The sequence below is a fragment of the Gracilinanus agilis genome, chromosome 2, assembly GCF_016433145.1.
Source record: "Gracilinanus agilis isolate LMUSP501 chromosome 2, AgileGrace, whole genome shotgun sequence".
NCBI lineage: Eukaryota > Metazoa > Chordata > Mammalia > Didelphimorphia > Didelphidae > Gracilinanus > Gracilinanus agilis.
Genome location: NC_058131.1, coordinates 298,463,730 through 298,486,584, shown reverse-complemented (window position 1 = coordinate 298,486,584; position 22,855 = coordinate 298,463,730). Strand labels below are relative to the sequence as shown.

At 37.0% G+C, this 22,855-nt stretch overlaps 1 protein-coding gene across 1 annotated transcript in view; it reads left to right on the top strand.

Moving 5' to 3' along the window:
• The window catches only part of CYLD (CYLD lysine 63 deubiquitinase), a 69,072-nt gene extending 48,681 nt beyond the window's left edge, over nt 1–20,391 (top strand). The window contains exon 17 of the mRNA XM_044659723.1: nt 20,210–20,391. Coding sequence (XP_044515658.1) covers nt 20,210–20,391 — 182 coding nt within the window. The remainder of the gene's footprint in view (nt 1–20,209) is intronic.
• Nucleotides 20,392–22,855: the final 2,464 nt, after the last annotated feature.

The window sequence follows — 22,855 nt, the reverse complement described above, 5'->3', positions numbered from 1 at the left end:
GATCTCATTTGATCTTCATACATTCTTATGAAGTAAGCACTTTGGGTATGTCAAAATCACAGTGCACTGAGACTTCCCCAGGAATGTCAGCCATCCAAGCCTTTATTGAAGATAGCATAGTAGGAAAATGGAGGAAGCTGAGGAACCCCCAAGCTGGCCACAGCCCTATAGAATTCTAAGTAAAGGTGAAACCTCAAAGTAGAGAGGCCCAGTTTGGCTTACTGAGCACTCCTTTTTTAAATAGGGAATCCACACACAAAGTTTGGGGCTTCTTGGGGTGGCAGCAGAAGGTTGCTTATCTAGTTGGTGCTGTCAGGGACAGGTTCAGCTGGTCACATGCAATCTTCCAGGAGCCTCTGCCTCTGGGCTTAGCAAGGGTGTGACACTTTCCTGTTGCTCTACATTACTTTATTTTAAACATCCACAGCTATGTCCATATTATGTTTTAAACTTCCACAGTTATGACCATGTTATGTTTTAAACATCCATCATTATGTCCACATTATAAACATCCATGGTTAACAGTAACAATCTCCATTTCATAGATGAAGAAACTTAAGGCCGAGAGAAATTAGGCAACTTGCTCAGAGTCACTCAATTATTAGGACTCTGAGGCAGGATTTGAAGCTGAGCTTGTTTGGACTTCAAGTCCAAAACCCTATTCACTAGATGTGGGATGTTATTTGTTCACTTAGTTCCGTTAGTAGATTCTAAGGAGTTATGGAAACCCAAATACTCCACAGTGCTTCTTCACAGTCCTTTGTGGGTGTCCTTTGTGATTTTTTTCCCCATTCTGACTTGATGCAAGCCTCATGGGAAGGGGGTCCAGGAGGAATAATTCCTATGCTTCCGAGTAATAATGTTTCAGAAGTTCTTTTTGACCAGATACTTAAAAATGCCCCAGGACTTAAATGTTACTGATCATACCAGAGGTCTGCTCTAAAAAAATGAGAAATTTGCAAAGTACTTTCATACCTGTGCATGCTACCATCCCTTATATCTATACCTTCTAACTGGAGTTCTATATTCATTCAATGCCACAATTAATGTTTTGTGGCTTTTAAGCAACAGGGTTCCCTTCTGTTAAAGATGAGTTTAGAGCATGCATTGCTCTATATTTTCCTTTCAATGAGCCCAACACCAAATATGTCCAATAAAATATAATTGGTCAAATTGTACCATTACTTTTACTCCCCAAATTCAGAATATAAGGAGGAGACACCTATAAGAAACAGATTTTTTGAATCTTGGGCTGGAGAAGAAATAGATTGCTTTGGGAACACTGAGAGTCTTTTGTTAAAATAGGTTCTTATGAAGACCTTGCTGAAGAGACAGTGCAAAGGCCTTGCCTAAACCAGTATTGCTTTGTGTAATACTGGAGTTCTGAAATCTTCCCTCTATGTCATGGAGCTTATGGGCTGTTGATGTTCACCTGGCCACACTTCCACCTCCCCACTAATTCTAGCAATTTCCATATTTCATAGAACAAGATATTTTCCAGTTTGTGTAGCAGGCAGAGGTTTAAAAGTGTGTTTAAAGCCTAAAAGCCATTTGTTTCTTCAAAGTTTATTAACTGCATCCATAGAAGAGTGCAACTCTATCCTCAATTTGCTTGGTAAATTCAGCAGAGTGAGTTCTGAGGTTTATGATGAAATGCAAAAGGACTGAGGGTTTGTGAAGTGGGGCACTAAATAATATGAGTCCAGGCACCCAGAAATTCAATAATTGAAACCGTTATTTATTGATTAAAAAGAAAGAAAAAATCTACCAGCTGGGACAGCCTTCCCTACTGGAAGCTGTATCAGACTGACATTACAAGACAACTTATATAGATTACAAGATACAATGCTATTTCCTTTCACATCCAGGTTCTTATTTGTCAAGAAAAGCCTCATCACAAACAGAGGTGTGTGTGGTCAGTGATAATACTCAGGGGATATCTACTTTTCACATATACCTAAACACTCATCCCTAGTTAGCTATGTTTACCTTGCATTCCATCCTGACCTAGTTGTACCTAATGTCCCTTTGTTGTTCATAGAGGAAGTTGGACTCTGACCTACCACTTGCATAGGTTGCTTGGCTTCCTGGAGGGATTAGGTCAGTTTCCTAAATAATACAGGAATGGATTAATCAACTTCAATTCTACTATACTCTCTAACCTATTTCATTTATTCAGTTTGCATAAAAACTGTTTTGGTTAGAGCTAATTGTAATAGTTGGCTCTTTTGATTAGTATCAGGTCGGGGTGGGGGTGAACACAACTGAATTAGGCAAGACTGTCAGGGGACAAATATTCTGATGATTCATTCAATTCAAATTGTGTGTGTGTGTGCACAATAAAATGGAGGAATGTGTTAATTAACATTAACATCCAGCTCTAAGGCTTTTAAACAGATATTTAAAGGCTTATCTAAGGCTTTTAAATGGATGTTTTAAAGATTTGTTCTATATTTGGACTGGACCACATTCCAAAAGTTCATGAATACTCAACTATTTGGCATCATCAAATCCTTTAGTATCCTATAGTTTTATTAAAACATATTTGAAAATAACATTTTCAAATTGTCCCAAGACTTTAAAAGAAGAGACGCCTGAGGGAACTTTGTAGTAAAAAGCTTGAGTCTCTTATTTTACCATTTGCCTGTTCCCTGAAGCTGTAAATGGGAGCTGTGTTGCTGGAAGCAATTGAAAGTTATTTTCAAAGTCTTGTTCTGTACAATGAAGACACCTGTTCATTATTTTTTTAGCTTTGAGTTTATTTTGCTTTGCATCTATTAGAGGCAAATCTATCCCTCTCTGAGGGGTGTCCTGTATAAGATTTCTTTTTGCTGCTTTTTTGCATTACTTTGGGCAATTATCTCAGTATATATGAAGGAGTTCTTTGTTTAGAAATGGTCATAAATGTACTTTAATGGCTGCATATTTTGACTCAAATTTGTTGGGGAAGCTACAAGATTGAGTGACTGGGTTTACATTTGAACATTCCTGATAGACATCAGCTATGCCAAGTCATTGAGGAGCAAAAAAGTGACACTGCTCTCCTTACCAATTAATTTGTTTCTTGCAAAAGCCTAAGAGATTTTACTTTCATGGCTCTCTAATGCCACTTTTTCACCACAGCCAGGATAATTTTCCTTAAGCACAGTTTGCTGGAATTCACCCACCTCTATGAGAATTTTCGTTAATAATGCTTCCTAAGACCCACTTGATTTCATTCACCAGCTGAGATGATGCTGTTAAAGTGCTTCACTCAATATGCTTGCAAGTTTGGAAATTTCAGCAGTGGCCACTGGATAGGAGATTAATTTATGTCCCAATCCTAAAGAAGGACAATTTCTGAAGAATTTTGAAATTACTGAGCAACTGTGCTCACTTCATGTGCTTGCAAGGTTATGCTTAAGGTTCATTAGCCTAGCTTTGGCAATATGTGAACTGAGAATTACCAGAAGAATAGGATGGTTTTCAAAGAGGCAGAGGAACTAGAGACCAAATTGCCAACATTTGCTGGATCATAGAGTAAACAAGGGGGTTCCAGAAAAATATCTGCTTCATTAACTAACTAAATCTTTGTATGGATCACAAAATGTGGGAAATCCTTAAAAAGATGGGAGTACAAATCATTTTATTTGTCTTCTGAGGAACATAGATGTGGGTCAAGAAGCAACAGAACATGAAACTGATTGATTTAAGATTGGGAAAGGAGTATGACAAGGATGTATATTGTCACCTTATTTATTAACTTGAATGTAGAGTACATCATGCAAAATGTCAGGCTGAATGAATCAAAAACTGGAAATAAGGTTGCTGGGAAAAATATCATTTTTTAGAGATTTAGAAATATGCAGACAGTACCATCTTGATGGCAGAAAGTGATAAAAAATTTAAGCATTAAATAATAAATGAATAAAACACGGCAAGTTGTTCCCTTCACTTCCTGGCAAAGAGAGAAGAAATGGAAGCGGGGTCAGGTTTTATATTTCTGGACTCAGATCAATCCAGACAGTGAATGCAGCCATGAAATTAAAAGATTCTTCTTTGAAGTAAAGCTATGGCGAATTTGGACAATGTACTAAAAAAGCAGAAATATAACCTTGCTAACAAAAGTCAAAGCTATGGTTTTATCAGCAGTAATGTATGGCTATGAGATTTGGATTATAAGGAAAGCTGAGCACAATGGAATTGATGCTTTTGAATTGTGGTGCTAGAGAAAACTTGAGAGTCCCTTGGGCAACAAGGAGATCAAGTCATTTAATACTTTTAAAAATGTATGGTTTTTTTTTTTATTTTCCCCCAATTACACGTAAAAGCAATTTTTAACATTCATTTAAAAATTGTATTGAAAACTTTTATTTTAATAACAAATTTCCACATGAGTTTTCCAGTTATATCATCTAAATTGTCTCCCTCCCTTCCCTACCCCTCCCAGAGCTGGCAAGCAATTTAATCTGGATTATAGATGTATTATTACACAAAACATGTTTCCATCTTATTCATTTTTATAAGTAAATAATCTTATAAAACCAAAACCCTAAACCATATACTCAAACAAGTGACAAATCATATTAACATTCATAAAAAATTGTTTTTGACTTCCAAATTCTCTTCCCCCTTCCCTCCCTTCCTCCTTGAAGCCCTCTTCCCTGAATGTTACATGTGTAATCATGTAAAACATTTTTCCACATTAGTCATTTTATGGGAGATATCTCAAAGGAAAAAAAGGAGGTCTACATGTGGTCCATGGGATCATAAAGATTCAGATATGACTGAATTATTGAACAACTATGACTGCATAGTTCTGGCCATTTTATTCCACTATACAGAAATTTTACTGACTTCGTAATGCCTACTAAGTTTTAGCCCCTTTTGCCTGGTAGTTAAGGGCTGGCTTTCAGGGTGACCTGGTGCCATTCTACCTTTCCAGACTTCTCATATGAATCCTTTTCATGTACTCTGTATTCTAGTCAAACTAGTCTCTGCTTTCTCTCCCGAGCATACCCTGTACAACAGCTACCTCTTCCATATTGCCTTGAACGCTCCCCCTTGCTTTTCTGTCCTTTGAATTCCCACTGGCCTTTAAAGCCTCATCTATGAAGTCCTCTCATACTTCTACAGGTAAGACCAGATATAATACTTTGTTTTTACTGCCCCCAGGTCTTTTATTATGTATATTATTTGCACAGTGCACATTAACTTCTTTCTGGCTCAGGATTCTTGATTTTACCAATGGTTACAATTCCTATTAAGGAAACTCCCTCTACCAATACTAATCTGTGAATGAGCACACTGAGAGGTTGAATAACTTGCCCAGATTCACACAAGTAGTATGTATGGTAGGCAGAACTTAAACCAGATTTTCCTGACCTCAAGGCTGGATCTCTATCCAGCATGCCTTATTACTTTACTAAACATTAAGACATCCTTATAAATATCAGACGTTATCTCTATGGCTTTTGCTCCCCTACCAAAGCATGAGCTTCATGAAGGCAGGAATCTGTTTCATATGCTTTTTGTCTCCCCCACTTATTCATCTCAGTTCTTGCACAAAGGAGATTTAAAAAAATTATTTTTTTAATTTGGTGCTAAATAAGGGAAGCCTTCCTCCCTCTCAATATATCCAACTTACTTTCTACAACACCCAGAGAATAAAGTTTTAGAGTTGGAGGAGACCTTAGAGGCTGGGTAGAAGTAGCCTCCTCTGCAAAAATGGGCACTGAACCTTAAACCATAAAAGACAGGGGTTCTGGGTCTTTTGTAGTCACTTACTATAGGATCGTGGGCTAGTCATAACCTCTAAATGTCTCCTCCTTTGTAAAATGGCAATAATAAATGCCACTGATCTCTATCTCAGGGTTGTATGGATTAAATGGAAGGGTGTATGGCAAATGTTTTGCACACCCTAAAAGTATAATGTGAATTATTATCATGTCTATACTTGTCCATACTAGAACAAAAATTTCTTCAGCAGTCTTGACTCAGTGGTCATGTTTGCTTTGAAGACCCTTTACCACCCTCACCCTCCTTGAAGAAGGGTGAGGGGAAGTCACTGACTTGTGAAGTCATTGATTTAGAATTGGAAGGCTCTGGGCTCTGATGCCTTCTTGTCCAACTTCCTTATTTCATAAGTCAGGAAACAGAAGTCCAGGCAGGTTAAGGTGAGATTTGAACTCATATCTCTGACTTTGCCTAGCCTGACTCTAGAGCCAATACTTTCTTCTGTATCATACCAACAACTGTCTCATTTTACAGATGAGTAAACTGATATTCAGGAAGGTCAAGTCACTTGCCCCATGTCATATTGCTATTTGAACCCAGGTCTTCCTGATTCCAGGGCCAAGGTACCCATTCCACTTTTGGACAGCTCTCTCTAGTGTTTGCAGTTGTTTTCTTATGCCTAAATGTGTTGTACTGAAACTTTCCATCTGTTTCTCCTAATTCTATTCTCTACCACTTTCATGTCAGAGCCATTCTGGGACTTAACATTTATAATTTCAACAAGTTTCTAATTGTTTTCCATGCTTCAAGCCTGTCACCATTCCAGCTCATCCTAAAAACTATTGTCAAACTCATTCTTCTTAAACAAAGACAGTGGCTTCCTTTTGTCTCTGGGATAAAATACAAATCCCATAGTTAAACTTTTAACACCTTTTACAATCTGACCCAAACATTCTATCTTTCCAATTTCATTGGACATTGTTCCTTCCTCCAGCACTCTGATCATTCCAGACTGACTTCTCTCTGTTCATTTGCTGATTTGGTAGTTGTAGTCATATCTGACTTTTCATGACCTCATTTTGGTATTTTCTTGGTAAATACTGGAAAGGTTGCTATTTCTTTCTCTGGTTCATTATACAGATGAAGAAACTGAGGCAAGCAAGTGCTACTTGTACAAGGTCACATGACTAGTAAATGTTTTGAGGCCAGATTTGAACTCAGGTCTTCTTGACTCAAAGTCTAGCACTCTATCATAGCATACATATAATAGATAGATTGATTGATTAATAGACATAGATACATATTTACATGTAAACACATATACACATATTTATTTGCACTTGTTATCTCAACTATTCAAATATTAGCTTATTGAGAATGGGGATGGCTTCAGTCTCCCTAGTGTCTAGCACAATGCCTGGTCCATAGTGGGCACCTGTTGGTCGACATGGCCTGATGTCAAGGCCATATCCAATGACATTTTCTCAATCTCTTTCTTCTGCAGCATCTGACACTACTGACCATCTTTTCCTCTCAGATACCCTCTTACCAGGTTTTCATGATACTCTTTCTCCTACTTGTCATCTTTGCTAGATTATCATCCTTGTTTCATCTCTAAACTGGGGTTTTCCCCTTAGCATTCTGTCCTGGGCTTTCTTCTCTTTTCTAGCTATATTTTCTCTCTTAGTAACATTTTCATCTCCTTAGAATATAGACCCAGTAGTGGTATTACTGGATCAAAAGGTATATGCACAACTTTACAGTTCTTTGAACAAAGTTCCAAATTGCCCTCCACAATGATTAGATCAGTTCACAACTCCACCCGCAATGCATTAGTGTCCCAATTGCCACATAACCTCCAACATTTATCACTTTCCTTTACTGTCATATTGGCCCATCTGATAGGTGTGAGGTGGTACCTCAGATATCAAGCCCTTCTGAACTATATTCTTGAGTCTCTTCTTGTGAATTTTGAACTGGATGCCTCATAGCCAAAGCAAACTCATTATCACTTCAAAAGTTGAATTAATTATTTTCTCCTTAAACCTGTGTTTCTTAACAGTGAAATTTAAAAAATAAAACAGTGTTTTTTTAATGTCATGAGCTCCATTTGTGCTCCTCAGGATATTTTTAAATGCCGCCCCCCAATTACATAAGACTACAAAAGAAATCCATTATATTGAAATAGTTAGGAGGGGGCAGAGAGAAAGCTGAAACAACTCTGACATTTCTTCCAAATCAATCTTTAAAAATCACCTCTAAATAATAGGAGTAAAAAAATCAACAGCAAGATAGAGTGAGGGAGCTTTCCTGCTCAACACAACTTGAAAGACAGAGAGTTGATTTTCATGGAATAAGGGGGAAACTGGAAGCAAAACTACACAAAGAGGAGGGTTGGCCAAACCCCCCCCCACACACACACACCTATTGCTCAAGGTTTTGTGACTGGGCATAGGCTAACTTTGGGATGATGGGATGCCGGCTACACAATAAAAGAACACCTCAGACCCATTCCTTGTCTCAAGTGCTGGCACCAGCCCATAGGGAGGTCCAGAAGTCCATAGCACTGGGCTCTTTCAAACCTGAACTGCTGTTGTGAAGATCAAGCCCCAGGGAAAAATAGCTCACAGTGCTGAACCCTGCAAGCCAGCAGCAGAGGAGACAGAGTCGGCAAATAGCTTTCAGAATTCACAGTCCACAGGCCAAAAAAAAAAAAAAAAAAAAAAAAAAGGCTGATAAAATGAGCAAGAAAAAAAAAGCATTTAACCCTTGAAAATTTCTATGGGGACAAAGAGCAAAGTACAGAACCAATGAGATGGTGAGATCCAAGTAACTACATGCAAAACTTCAAAGAAAAACAGGAATTGGGTGCAAGCTCTGGAAGAACTCAAAAAGGAATTAAAAATAAAATAAGACAGATCAAAGGAAAATGGGGAAAAGAAATGAAAGTAATGCAAAAAAAATAATAACAGCTTAAAAATCAAAATTGGCCAATTGGAAAAAGGGGCACAAAAATCCAATGAAGAAAATATTTTTTAAAAAACAGAACTGACCTACAGGAAAAAGAGGCAAAAAAAAAAACCAACAAAAAAACCTTCAATGAGGAGAAGAGTGCCATGAAAAGTAAGGAGGAATAGAAATGGAGGATCAAAAGGTCATGGAAGAAATTCAGTGTTTAAAAATTAGAATTAGGAAAATAGAAGCTAATGACATCAAGAAACAACATGAGACATCAAGAAAAAACAAAACAAAATAAAAGAATGGAACAATAGAAGAAAAAACAACTGTCCTGGAAAATAGATCCAGGAGAAACAATTTTAGAATTATTGGGCTGCCTGAACATCATGGCCAAAAAGAAAAAGTCTAGCTATCATATAACAAGAATGCCCTGATATTCTTGAACAAGAGGGTAAACTAGAAATTGAGAGAATTCACAGATCACCTTCTGCAATAAATCCCCAAGTGACAACTCCCAAGAATATTATAGCCAATTTCAAGAGCTTCCAGGTCAAGGAGAAAATACTACAAGAAGTCATAAAGGAAAAATTCAAATATCATGGAGCCCCAGTCAGGATTACATAGGCTCTGGCAGCTTTCGCATTGAAGGCTTAGAATATGATATTCTAGAAGGCAAGGGACTTGGGTTTACAACCAAGAATCATCCACCTATCAGAACTGACTGAATTCTTTCAGGGAAAAGTATGATCATTTAATAAAATAGAAGATTTCCAAGCATTCCTGAAGAAAAGCCCAGACTTAAACAGAAAATTTGATGTCCAAGTACAAAATTCAAGAGAAGCATAAGAAGGTAAATAAGAAAGAGGGAAAATGTAATAACTTAAATACGGTCAAATTAATTATATTCCTATATAAAAAGATGATATCTGTAACTCTTAAAAATTATTATCATTATCATAGTAACTAGAAGAAGTATACATAGAGGGTGTGGTAATAAGATGTTAGGATGATATGTAAAAAAGTAAGTGTGAAAAAGAGAATTGTAGAAAGAGAAATGGGAAGAGAGAAGTAAAATGTGGTAATTACATTACATGAAGAGGTGCAGAGTAGGGGAACAGTTATAGTGGAGGGGAGGGTGAGGGTGGTGATGGGTAATATTTAAACCTTGTTCTCATTGGAATTGGCTCAGAGAGGGATGAACAGCCAGATTAATTGGGGTATAGAATTCTATCTTACCTTATAGAGAAGTAGAAGAGGAATAGGAAAAGGGGTGGTGAAAAGAGGAATAATATGAAAGGGAGAAGTGATTAAAAGGCCCTATAGAGAAGCAGAAAGAGAATAAGAAGGGTGGTGCTGAGAAGGGTAATAATATCAGGGAAAGGGAAGGTGGGGGGACTGACTAAAAGCAAAACACTGGTGTGGAGGGAAAGAGCGAAAGGAGAAAGGGCAGGAATAAAAGAAGAAATTAAGATCGAGGGGAATACACAGATGGTAATCATAACTATGAATGTGAATGGGATGAACACCTTCATAAAATGGAAGCGGATAGCAGAGTGGATTAAAAAACAGAATCCAGTCATATGTTGTTTATAAGAAACATATATGAGGCAGGTAGATACACACAGAGCAAAGGTAAGAGGTTGGAGCAGAATCTATTGGGTTTCAACTGAGACAAAAAAAGCAGGAGTAGTAATCATGATCTCATAAAAAAAAGCTAAAGCAGCAACAGATCTGATTAAAGGAGATTAGGAAGGTAATTACATCTTGATAAAAGGTAGTATAGACAATGAAGAAATATCAGTATTTAACAAAAATACACCAACTGGTATAGCATCTGGATTTTTAAAGGAGAAACTAAAGAAGCTTAAGGAAGAAATAGATAATAAAATTATACTATTGGGGGACCTCGACTTTCCCCTATCAGAACTAGATAAATCTAGGGCAGCTGGTTAGCTCAGTGGAGTGAGAGTCAGGCCTAGAGACGGGAGGTCCTAGGTTCAAACCCGGCCTCAGCCACTTCCCAGCTGTGTGACCCTGGGCAAATCACTTGACCCCCATTTCCCACCCTTACCAATCTTCCACCTATGAGACAATACACTGAAGTACAAGGGTTTAAAAAAAAAATAAAAAAATAAAAAATAAAAAAAAGAACTAGATAAATCTAACCAAAAATAAATAAAAAATAAGTAAGGGAAGTGAATGGAATTTTAGAAAAGTTATATTTAATAGATATCTGGAGAAAACTGAATTGGAATAAAAAGGAATATACCTTCTTTTCAGCAGCACATGGTATATGATAAAGATTGACCATGCACTAGGGCAGGGGCCGGCAATGTATGGCTCTTTCTGCAGGAGCCACAAAGTCAATTTTTTTTCAGGTGCTGTTACAGGAGCGCGTACTGTGAGTACTGTAAGGCTCTCAAAAAATTACATTTTAAAAAATATGGCGTTTATGACTCTCACGGCCAAAAAGGTTGCCGACCCCTGCACTAGGGCATAAATGCTTCACAACCAAATTCAGAGAAGCAGAAATAATAAATGCAATTTTTTAAGATCATAATGCAATAAAAATTATAATCAATAAGGGTTCAAGGAAAGGCAAATTAAAAATTGATTGGAAACTAAATAATCTACATAGAGGTACTTAGGACAAATCAGGCCCATTGAGCAAAGCAGCCATGCTTGCCTAAGATTGCTGGCAAGGTCTTAATCTTTCACACAAAGGCACTGCTGCTCTCAGACAAAGGTCATCATTAGACCCTGAGTCTCCTCTCTGAAGAGCAAAGAAGTTTTTGTAATATCATGACTGAAAGTACCAAACCTTTTTTCCCCTAAGTTATGTAGAATAGATTAGCTCAACGTGCTTATGTCTCTAATAGCAACCCTGATAATATTCTTGTGTGAAGTCGTTTTTATAAACATTATTCTGTGGGAAAGTACCCCCCCCCAAGAATGTTATAATGCTGTGTTATTTAGAATTCCTGGGGATTCCATTTAGAGGTATTTGGGGCTCATTTGAGCCTTAAGATATGTAGATATATGACAAACTTCCTGTGGATGTTTAGGGGACTTTGGAAACTACATTTCCCATGATTCCTCTTGTAAAAATGGAGGCAAACAGGAAGTGTGATGACATAATGGAATGATATAAAAACTCCTGGGGATGATTGGGCGGTCTCTTGGGTTTCCTGCCTCTCTTGGTTTACGTAGGAGGTGATGGCTACTGGTGGGCAGTTTTTGAAATAGATCTTAGCCAGGCACATGGTTGATTTTATTCTACCAACATGACCCTAAACAAAATAGTACTTCTCCTCTTAACATCAGCCTTTATCATTTTTAATTTTTACAAGGCTTAGTATTCTACTCTTTATAAAAATCTTTCTTTTTTTTCATAACAAAACAAGATCATAGCCCCCAGTGTTGGTGCCATGATTCTTCTGCTCAGTCATTCTCAAGGCATACTGGTCCCCATCTTTTCTGTCCTCTTTTTTATCTAATTTTTTCTCTTTAGCTGCTAGCCTCCCTAGCAATCAAACTCTCACTCTACATTGTAAGGGGTACAAAGGGGTTTTGGTTGGGTGAATATTAAAAGGTTTGGTCACCAAAGAATTGAATAATTATCAATCCCCAATTAAAAAATAACCTCAAGTCAAAATGACTTTTATGGAAGTTTATTTACAAGTGAAAAGAGGAAAAGAAAATAAGAAAATCAGAGAGAAGATAGGATAGGATAAGTAATATAACACACTAAGTAATTTGATCCGGCCCCCTAGTTTAACCCAGGCAGATCTAATTAGTCCTCCACCAGAGGAGGCTCAGTCTTGAGCCCAAGGCCAGAGGGCCAGAGGGCCCCTGGAGGTGAATGAAGAAGAAGCTTCAGGTACAGAATCTCTTTGGAAAGAACAGTTCCTTTAGAGAAGCCCAGGAATATTTAGTCTTTACAGTCACCATGTGTAATTCCAAAGGACAGATTAACAGCAGTCTCACTTAGTCCAAGATCTCAGCCAGAGGTTGGAGCTCCTCCAGGTCATAGTCACCCACCACACAAAGAAGCGAGCAGCCAAGAGCCAAAAGGGGGAGAGTCCTGGAAGTTCTTTCAGTTTAACCAGGCCATCTCTTTCATCACTTCCTGTGCCTTCCTCTTAGTTTATGTGTCCAATCATAACAGATGTTTTTCTCAGGACTGCCTAGGGGGCAATCAGTCAATTCTGATTTGTCACCCATTCTTGATCACATGGGTCACAGACCTCCAAACTTGAGAGTTAAGTGGAGTTGTTTACACTTTTGGTGCTTAGATTTGAGAACGGGCAAGGTAGATTTAATTTCATTATCACCTCATGACTATAACAGCCCTCAGATCTAGCCATTCATCACCAGATATACACAAATCCAGTTCTTCAAAATGGGTAATTCAAAGAACAAATCATAGAAACAATTGCTGATTTCACTGAAGAGAATGACAAGGAGGAGACAACATACCCAAATGTATGGGATAGGGGGCAGCTGGGTAGCTCAGTGGATTGAGAGCTAGACCTAGAGACGGGAGGTCCTAGGTTCAAATCTGGCCTCAGACACTTCCCAACTGTGTGACCCTGGGCAAGTCACTTAACCCCCATTGAAGGGTTTTTTAAAAAAAAATGTATAGGATACAGCCAAAGCAGTACTTTGGGGAAAATTTATATCCCTGAATTCTTATGTCAATAAAATAGAGAAAATGCAAGTTAATGATTTGAGCAAGCAACTAAAAAAAAACCCCTAGAAAAACAAATAAAAAATTCTCTGGTAATGACAAAATTGGAAATCCTAAAAATCAAAGGAGAAATCAATAAAATTGAAACTAAAATAACAATTGAACTACTAAATAAGACTAGGAGCTGGTTCTATGAAAAAAAAATAGAATATTGGCTAATTTGATTTACAAAAAAAGAATCAAATTACCAGTATCAAAAATGAAAAGGGGGATTTTACCTTTAACGAAAAAGAAATTAAAGCAATTGTGAGGAGCTATTTTGCCTAAGTATATGACAATAAATCTAACAATCTAAGTGAAATGGATGACTATTTAAAAAATATAAATCGCTAGATTAGCAAAAGAAGAAATAGAATACTTAAATAATCCCATTTCAGAAAAAGAAATTGAACAAGCCATCAATGAACTCCCCAAGAAAAAATTTCCAGGGCCAGATGGATTCACAAATGAATTCTATCAAACATTGAAAGAACAATTAATCCCTATACTATATAAACTATTTGGCAAAATGAGCAAAGAAGGAATTCTACCAAATTCTTTCTATGACACAAATATAGTGCTGGTACCTAAGCCAGGAAAACCAAAAACAGAGAAAGAAAATTGCAGACCAATATTATTAATGAACGTTGATGCAAAAATCTTAAATAAAATACTTGCAAAGAGACTACAGCAATATATCACAAGGATTATTCATTATGACCAGATGGGATTCATACCAGGAATGTGAGGCTGGTTTAATATTAGAAAAACCATCAGTATAATTGACCATATCAATAATCAAACTAATAGAAATCATCTGATTAGCTCAATAGATGCAGAAAAAGCCTTTAATAAAATGTAATACCCATTCCTGTTGAAAACACTATAAAGCATAGGAATTAAAGAGCCTTTTCTTAAAATAGTAAGTAGTATTTATTTAAAACCATCAGTAAGTATCATCTGTAGTGGGGATAATAAGTTAGCCTTCTCGCTAAGATCAGAAATGAAGCAAGGATGTCCATTATCAGCACTATCATTTAGTATCTTACTAGAAATGCTAGCTTTAGCAATTAGAGAAGAAAAAGAAACTGAAGGAATTAAAGTAGGTAATAAGGAAACTAAACTATCACTCTATGTGGATATGATGGTATACTTAGAGAATCTAGAAAATCAATTAAAAAATAGTTGAAATAATAACTTTTTTTATGCAAAGGGACTTTATTATCTTAGTTTAAGCTAAGAGTCTTACATCAAAAGGCTGATGTGAGGGGCAGCTGGGTAGCTCAGTGGAGTGAGAGTCAGGCCTAGAGACAGGAGGTCCTAGGTTCAAACCCGGCCTCAGCCACTTCCCAGCTGTGTGACCCTGGGCAAGTCACTTGACCCCCATTGCCTACCCTTACCAATCTTCCACCTATAAGTCAATACACAGAAGTTAAGGGTTTAAAATAAAAAAAAAAAAAGGCTGATGTGAGACCACGAGCTGTGCTGAGCTGGGTTTTTATAGAGTGATAGGCAGCAGGGGGTGGGATAGGGGGATGTCTGTAGGCAGCAGAGGACAGGGTAGGGGGATGTCTTCAAGGTAGGCATTCCTTCAGGTAAGGGGGAGAGGTCTGGAGACCAAAGGTCAGTAAGTTAGGAATTCCTACAGACAAGCCTGTTTAATTATAATGTTATACAGGGGTCTGGATTTTTAATTCTGACTCTTTCTAGTTTCCACATTCCCCACTTCTGGAGTTGGATCATAAAGAAATCTTTCTTAAATATGTGTCATCATAGACACAAGGTGCAGGGGGAATGGTCCGGTATTGTTGCCAAAGGACCATAAGCTGTACAGTGTTGATACTATCTTTGACAAAGGTCTTTAGTCTATTTAGGCAGGTAAGGGTACATAGTGGGAGCAAAGGAATTTTCCTGCCTATAGTTTGCCTGAAAAACTTTTTCACTATGGGGATACAATGTTCTATGCTGTCTCTGCGGTATAATGTCCCACAATGTCCCATGCCATCTCCCCCTCCTCCAAATATCTAGGGAAGAGGGCCAATGGTTTCAATCTTCTGTAGCTTCTTCAAGCTGATAAGGGGTGTAGAATCCCTGAGAGGAGGAGGAGGAGGAGGAGCTGTGGGCACAGGGTCTTCAGGGGCATCTCTGCAGCGAATTCCAGGGTCCTTAAGGCTGAAAGACCAGAGACTGTTTTCCTAGGCTGGCAGACAGGTCACAAGGGGAAGCATCCGTCCCTAAGGCAGAAGGATAGGAACCAGGCCTGGGGCAAAAACTCAGCAGCAGGGACACCTCCACCTTCGGCTTTTTAGCCAGTGGCTCCTCATCTACTGCTGCCATCTTCACACGCCTGCCCCTTCTCCCTGAAATAATAACTTTTGTAAACTTTCAGGATACAAAATAAACCCACACAAATCATCAGCATTTCTATATATTTCCAATGAAACTCAGCAGCAAGAGTTAGAAAGAGAAACTCCATTTAAAATCACTCTAGACAATATGAAATATTTGGGAAACTATTTGCCAAGACAAACACAGGAATTATGTGAGCACAATTACAAAACATTTTTATACAAATAAAATTAGACCTAAATAATTAGAAAAACATTAATTGCTCATAGGTAGACCAAACTAATATATTAAAAATGATAATCCTACCTAAATTACTTTACTTATTCAATTCCATACCTATCGAACTAAAAAAAAAAACATTTTATAGAACTAGAAAAAAATAGTAATAGTATCTCATTTCTCAAATATATAAAAAACCAAGTCAAATTTATAAGAATCCAAATCATTCCCCAATTGATAAATGGTCAATGAATATGAATAGGCAGTTATCAGATAAAAAAATCAAAGCTACCAATAATAACATGAAAAAATCTTCTAAATCCTGCTTGATTAGAGAAATGCAAATTAAAACAACTGTGAAGCATCACCTCACACCTAGCAGATTGGTCAATATGACAATAAAGGAAAATAAACGTTGGAGGGAATTTGGCAAATTTAGGACACATTAGTTGTTGGTGGTGAAATTGTGAATTGATCTAACCATTCTGGAGGACTATTTGAATTTATGCCCAAAGGGCTATAAAAAATGGCTTTCGATCCAGTAATACCACTACCAGATCTGTATCCCAAAGAGATTTTTTAAAAAATGGGAAAGGACCTGCTTGTACAAAAATATTTATTGCCGCTTTTTGTGTTGGCAAAAAAATGGAAACTAAAGGGATGTCCTTCAATTTGGGAATGGCTGAACAAATTGTGGTGTATGACAGTGATGGAATACTATTATGGTATAAGGAATGATAAAAAGGATGATTTCAGAAAGAGCTGGGAAGATCTACATGAGTTGATGTGGAGTAAAGTAAGCAGAACCAGGAGACCATTATACATAGCAACTGAAATATTGTGAAATAATCAAATGTGAGAGGCTTTGCTAATTACAGCTATATGATGGTCCAAGATTGTATAATTAGAATCTGTTACCCTAAAAACTATAATCCCCAGAAAAACTATGATTCCCAGTACCCTACTCACTTCCTGTTGTTACGTGCTGATGTAGATACGATATAAATTGGGTGTAGTTCCATCTCTTGTTCTCTTTCCTTCCTGTCGCGGCTTTGGTGGAGCGGGGATTTTTGAGCAGGTAGAAAAACTTAGTCACATGGTTCTTTTTTGTCAGATAATAAACTTTATAAAAATAATACTTGAAGTATTGCACATTGATTTAAATTTTACAGAACTTATAAAAAAGAATGCTATCCCCCTCCAGAAAAATAACTGTTGGAGTAGGAATGCAGAAGGAAAATATGATTTATCACTTATTTGGGTATGTGATTTGGAGTTTTGGTTTTTATAAGATTATTCACTTACAAAAATGAATAATGTGAGAATATATTTTGTGTGATAATACATGTATAACCCATAAAAAGTTGAAAAAATAGTTATAAAGCATTTTAAAAAACCAAGTTCAGACCTCAGTTTCAGAATACCCCTTTTTAATCTTATTTTTCTCTAACACATCACCATTCTTCCAATCATTCATATCTCCAAGTTCAGACATCCTCAACTCTTCACTTTCCCTTATCGAATGCATCTAATCAGTAGCCAAGTCTTATCAATTCTATTTTCATCTAACTTATGTCTGTCCTTTGTTTCTCTCTGATAGGACTACTACTACCCCAATTCAGGTCTTATTTAAACCTCTTTCCTGGATGATCACAATAGCCTCCTAATTAGTCTTCTTGCTTTGAGACTTTTTCCTCTCCAATTCATCCTTCACATTGCTGACAAAGTAATATTTCCTAAAGCAGAAGTCTATGTCACTCCCCTGCATAAGTTTCAGCATCTCCCCTATTGCCTCTAGGACTGAATAAAAACTTCATTATTTGACATCTAAAGCCCTTGCCCATCTGCGTCTCTATCCTTATTCTATAGCATTCCCCTTTATAGATTCTGTGGCCCAGGACAACAGGCCAACTAGCTGTTCCTTTCATATAGTATTCCATCTCCCCCCCTCTGGGCCTTTGAAGGAGACTAGAATGTACTCCCTTCTCATTTCCAGCTCTTCAGAATCCTTGGATTTCTTCAAAGCTCAGGTCAAGTGCTACCTCTGATGTGAGACCTTTCCTGTGCCAGATCTTGCCCCAGTTCCAGTGCCTTTCCCCTTCTTTCTTCAACATTGCCTTGCATTTGAAGCCTACATTGTCTTCCTTAATAGAATGTAAACTCCTTGAGGGCAAGGCTTTTCCTTTTTTTGCCTTTGGATTTATAACCCGATACATAATGATTGCTTAAGCAATGCTTTTGATTGTTGAAAGCAAATCCTTTGGTAATGATATCATTTCCATTTCATTTAGAAAAAAAACCCTTACCTTGCTGTGTATTGGTTATTGTGTGTTGGTTCCAAGGCAGAAGAGTGGTAAGGGCTAGATAATGGGGGTTAAGTGACTTGTCCAGGGTCACACAGCTAGGAATTGTCTGAGGTAAGATTTGAACCCAAGACCTCCAAGGCCTGGCTCTCCATCCACTAAGCCACCTAGCTGCCCCCAATGATCTCATCTTTTAAGGAGTCCTACTCTGTGGGATGCTTTAAGTGAAAACTGAGAATATCAAAAGATGGCAGGTAGAATTGTGCTCATTTAGTCCATTATCCTACTGCTTTTTTGAATGAATATGTGCAAGCCAACCAGTTTCTCCTATTTCTTTTTTTTAAATAATTTTTATTTTTAGAAAAGTTATCATGGTTACATGATGCATGCTCTTACTTTCCCCTTCACCCCCTGCACTCCGCCCACCCATGGCCGATGCACATTTCCACTGGTTTTGACATGTGTCATTGATCAAGACCTATTTCCATATTATTGATAGTTGCATTGGTGTGGTAGTTTCGAGTCTACATCCCCAATCATGTCCACCTCAACCCATGCGTTCAAGCAATTGCTTTTTTTCTGTGTTTCCACTCCTGTAGTTCTTCCCCTGAATGTGGGTAGCATCTTTACCATAAATCCCTCAGAATTGTCCTGGGTCATTGCATTGCTGCTAGTACAGAAGTCTATTACATTCGATTTTACCGCAGTATATCAGTCTCTGTGTACAATGTTCTTCTGGCTCTGCTCCTTTCACTCTGCATCAGTTCCTGGAGGTCTTTCCAGTTCACATGGAATTCCTCCAGTTTATTATTCCTTTGAGCACAATAGTATTCCATCACCAGCATATACCACAATTTGTTCAGCCATTCCCCAATAGAAGGGCATACCCTCGTTTTTCAGTTTTTCAGTTTCTCCTATTTCAATGAGATTTCTTATAGCCTTTTTACTTTGTTAAGGAGAGTAAAAAAATGTAATGGCCTATTTTACTGACTTTTTTTTTTCTGAAAGCAGAAAGACTTTTGCTTTAGTTGTAAAGAAGGGAGTTCATGATAAAGTATTTGGTTTGATTTCTTTTTTCATTGTACATTGCTTCTGAACATCTAATTGTTTTCAGTTGTCTAAATAAAATGCCTTTATGACAGTAAAAAAAAAATAATTTATCTCACCTCAAAGCTAAGGATTTTAACCAATGTTCTGTGAATTTAAAAACATTTTTTCAGAACCATTTCAATGTAATTGTTTCTCTACATAGGCTGTACATTTTATTTTGTGCATTCACAATTATCGTTCTAAGGAGGGATCCACAGGTTTCACCAGAAGGCCAAAAGGCCCATGACAGGAAACAGGTTAAAACCCCCCTGAGGTTTGGTTCCCTTTTGTGTGTAGTGCCGGTAATAGATCCCCCTTTCCATTCTGGCCAAGACGAGAAGCAATTAAAATATTAAGAACAATTCAGTGCAATTCACCTAACTTTTTTTTTTTTTTAAGTTCTTATACCCAAGGCACTGTGCTAGTTATTGAAAGGTTTCTTGACCAGGGCTAAAATACTGGCCAGAATGACTGAGGATGTGAAATCAGTCGGTTTAGGGTGAGAGGGAAATTGTTCTGTTTGATGGGGAAAGAATTGTATATCTAATCATTTTATAAACTGACTTTGTCATATGAAAATGTAATACCTGTTTGTGAAAAACAAAAAAAACCCCCAATATCCGTGCAGTCACTGGCAATACTTCAGAAAGAGCTCAGACAGCCACGTGTTGTGGAGGGCTCAGGCACTGACCGATCCAAAGGCAGAGGGACTGGGCCAGGTGACTGCTCAGATTTCTTTCAGGTCATAGATTTTAGGATCCAGAAAAATGGGGAAAGAGAAGGATGGAATGCCCAAGATATGAAAATCCTCATCTTTGTAAGCTGTTTTAGGATCTCTCTTCTCCAGGCCTTCAATATCTTTCTCTTTGCGCTCAGTCTTTGAAACGTACATCCTCTTCTACAATTCCACGGGCAGAACTGATAAAACCCGAGAAGAAACTGTCTAAGGAAAACGAGAACCACGCAACTGCGTCTTCCGAGTGCAGCAAGCGCCATCGTGTGGCCGCAGTCGGTCATGTTGGTACTTGAATTCAGAACTTTATTCTTCATTCTTGAGATTAAAAGAAATTGTTTCCAGGAACTGGCAAAGCAGTCAATTCGCTTTGAAAGATAATGTAGAAGCTACCTGCCTAATTCTCTTCAGTTTATTCACCAAATGAGGATCTGAACACGATGGAATTTTAGATTTACTATATCATCAAGAGTTGAACATTGATTACTTCAAAATATCTGTGATTATAGTTTATATTATCATAGATTATATATTTATGATATATATTGTGTATTCAAAATAGTTTATATTATTATAGAATATGTATTTCTGATATATATTGTAATCGTGATATATTATACATAATATAATTGTGATATTCAAAATATTTGTGATTATAGTTTATATTATCATAGATTATATATTTCTGATATATAATATATTGTAATTGTGATATATATTATACATAATAGATTATAATTGTGATATTCAAAATAGTTGTGATTATAGTTTATATTGTTATAAATTATATATTTCTGATATATAATATATATTGTAATTGTGATATATATTATACATAATATATTATAATTGTGGTATTCAAAATAGTTGTGATTATAGTTTATATTATCATAGATTATATATTTCTGATATATAATATATTATAATTGTGATATATATTATACGTAATCTATTATAATTGTGATATTCAAATTATTTGTGATTATAGTTTATATTATTATAGATTATATATTTGTGATATAATATATTGTAATTGTGATATATATTATATAATATATTATAATTGTTATTCAAACTATTTGTGATTATTGTTTATATTATTATAGATTATAGGTTTGGGATATATAATATTGAAATTGTGATATATTATATATATAATAGTTTACATTATTATAGATTATAGATTATAGATTTGTGACATATAAGTGTGGACTATTGCCTCTGCTGGCAAAGATAGCAGTCATTTCTCTAATTTAAGTTTCATGAATTGATGGGACTCTTCCCAATTTTCTCTTATTGGCCAACTTTTTGGTGATGTGCTTCTCTGTTTGAGCTAGGCTGGATTTCAGACAATAGGCATATAGTGTATTGTTAAATCTCTATATTGGTAGTGTTTTGGTAGCTAGAGCTTGTATTCCATTGCTAGACCCTTTGAGGGCCCAGGGTCAGTCTTCTATGAGATGACGAGACCTCAAAATAGGGTTTTGGTGGAAAATATTTCATGTGTATTTATTTCTATCTAACTCTTGATTTCTCTCTCTATATTGAGGCAGCATGGCATAGTAAGTGTGTGTGTGTGTATGTGTGTGTGTGTGTTCATGAGTCCTCACATGAATCACATAATTTTTATATTCTCTTTTCCAGCTATGAAAATATATAAAGCCATGTAGGAAAATGTTCTTTAGAATGAAGTAGTGCCATCTATTGGGAGAATATAGGATTAAGTAATTAGATTTTTTTCTCCCCTTCTTTTGGAAGTCTGAGTTGAGGGGGTAGTATGTAGATAATTAGTTTGAATGACAGCTGCTTTTGTTCTAGGATGAGTTCTATCAGAATTTTAAAAAAATTCTCTTCATTTAATTTCTCTCTTACCTCTCCCTTTTAAGTGAGTTATATCTGAATATTCCCCATCTGTACCACACCTGAAGTTGCAGTATGAATCGAAAGTTGATCAAAGATGGTGATAGAAATTTTCCTAGATCCTGAAATATTGGGGCAAAATCTAAAAAGAATTGGTTTTAGAATTATGAATTGCATAAACTGAGTCTTTAATTAGGTCTGGACCTATGAAACCACAGGAGTCTTAGACGTATTTATAACATTTGACCTGAGTTCTTAAGCCCTTTCCCCCCTTTTCTCTGAGCTTGGTGAGAAGGTAGCTTTACTCTTGGGATGACAACTTGGTGCATAAATACACATTCCGAGCTCTGTTTTCCATGTGAGTGGAGAGGGATAGTGATGCGGATGATATAAAAAGTACTTGTGATGGGCTGTTTCACTCCATGATCTCTGACTTATAGTCAATTTGCCTGTCCAATCAGGTTCAGCCTAATAGTCAGATGGCTTTGAATTTCCTGGAATCTTAGAAATGGACGGTCTTGCAGTGGTGGCACAGAAAGGTGCTGATTGTAGAAGAAAATCAGCCTGGGATTACACATTTGCTTTGGAAAATTAGACATCGGCGGTAGGATGCATCTTTTGCATAGGATTTTGCAAGCGTTGAGGCACTAGCTAAAGGTTTGTTATTATTCATCTCTATTATTAGACTCCAGATAAGGGAAAACTCTTCTATGGAGGGATACCTATAATTGTTTTACAATTTATGGTTTTTGAGAGTGGCCTGGTGTGTACTAAGACATTAAGGGTGACAAGAGCCTCTTTTGCCAATTTCCTCTGGTGAGAAAAGGGTCTAAACTAAAGCTGCACACAGTCTACTCCTGAGGGAAAGTGTCCCCTTCCTGGTCTGGGAAGGGGGCATCT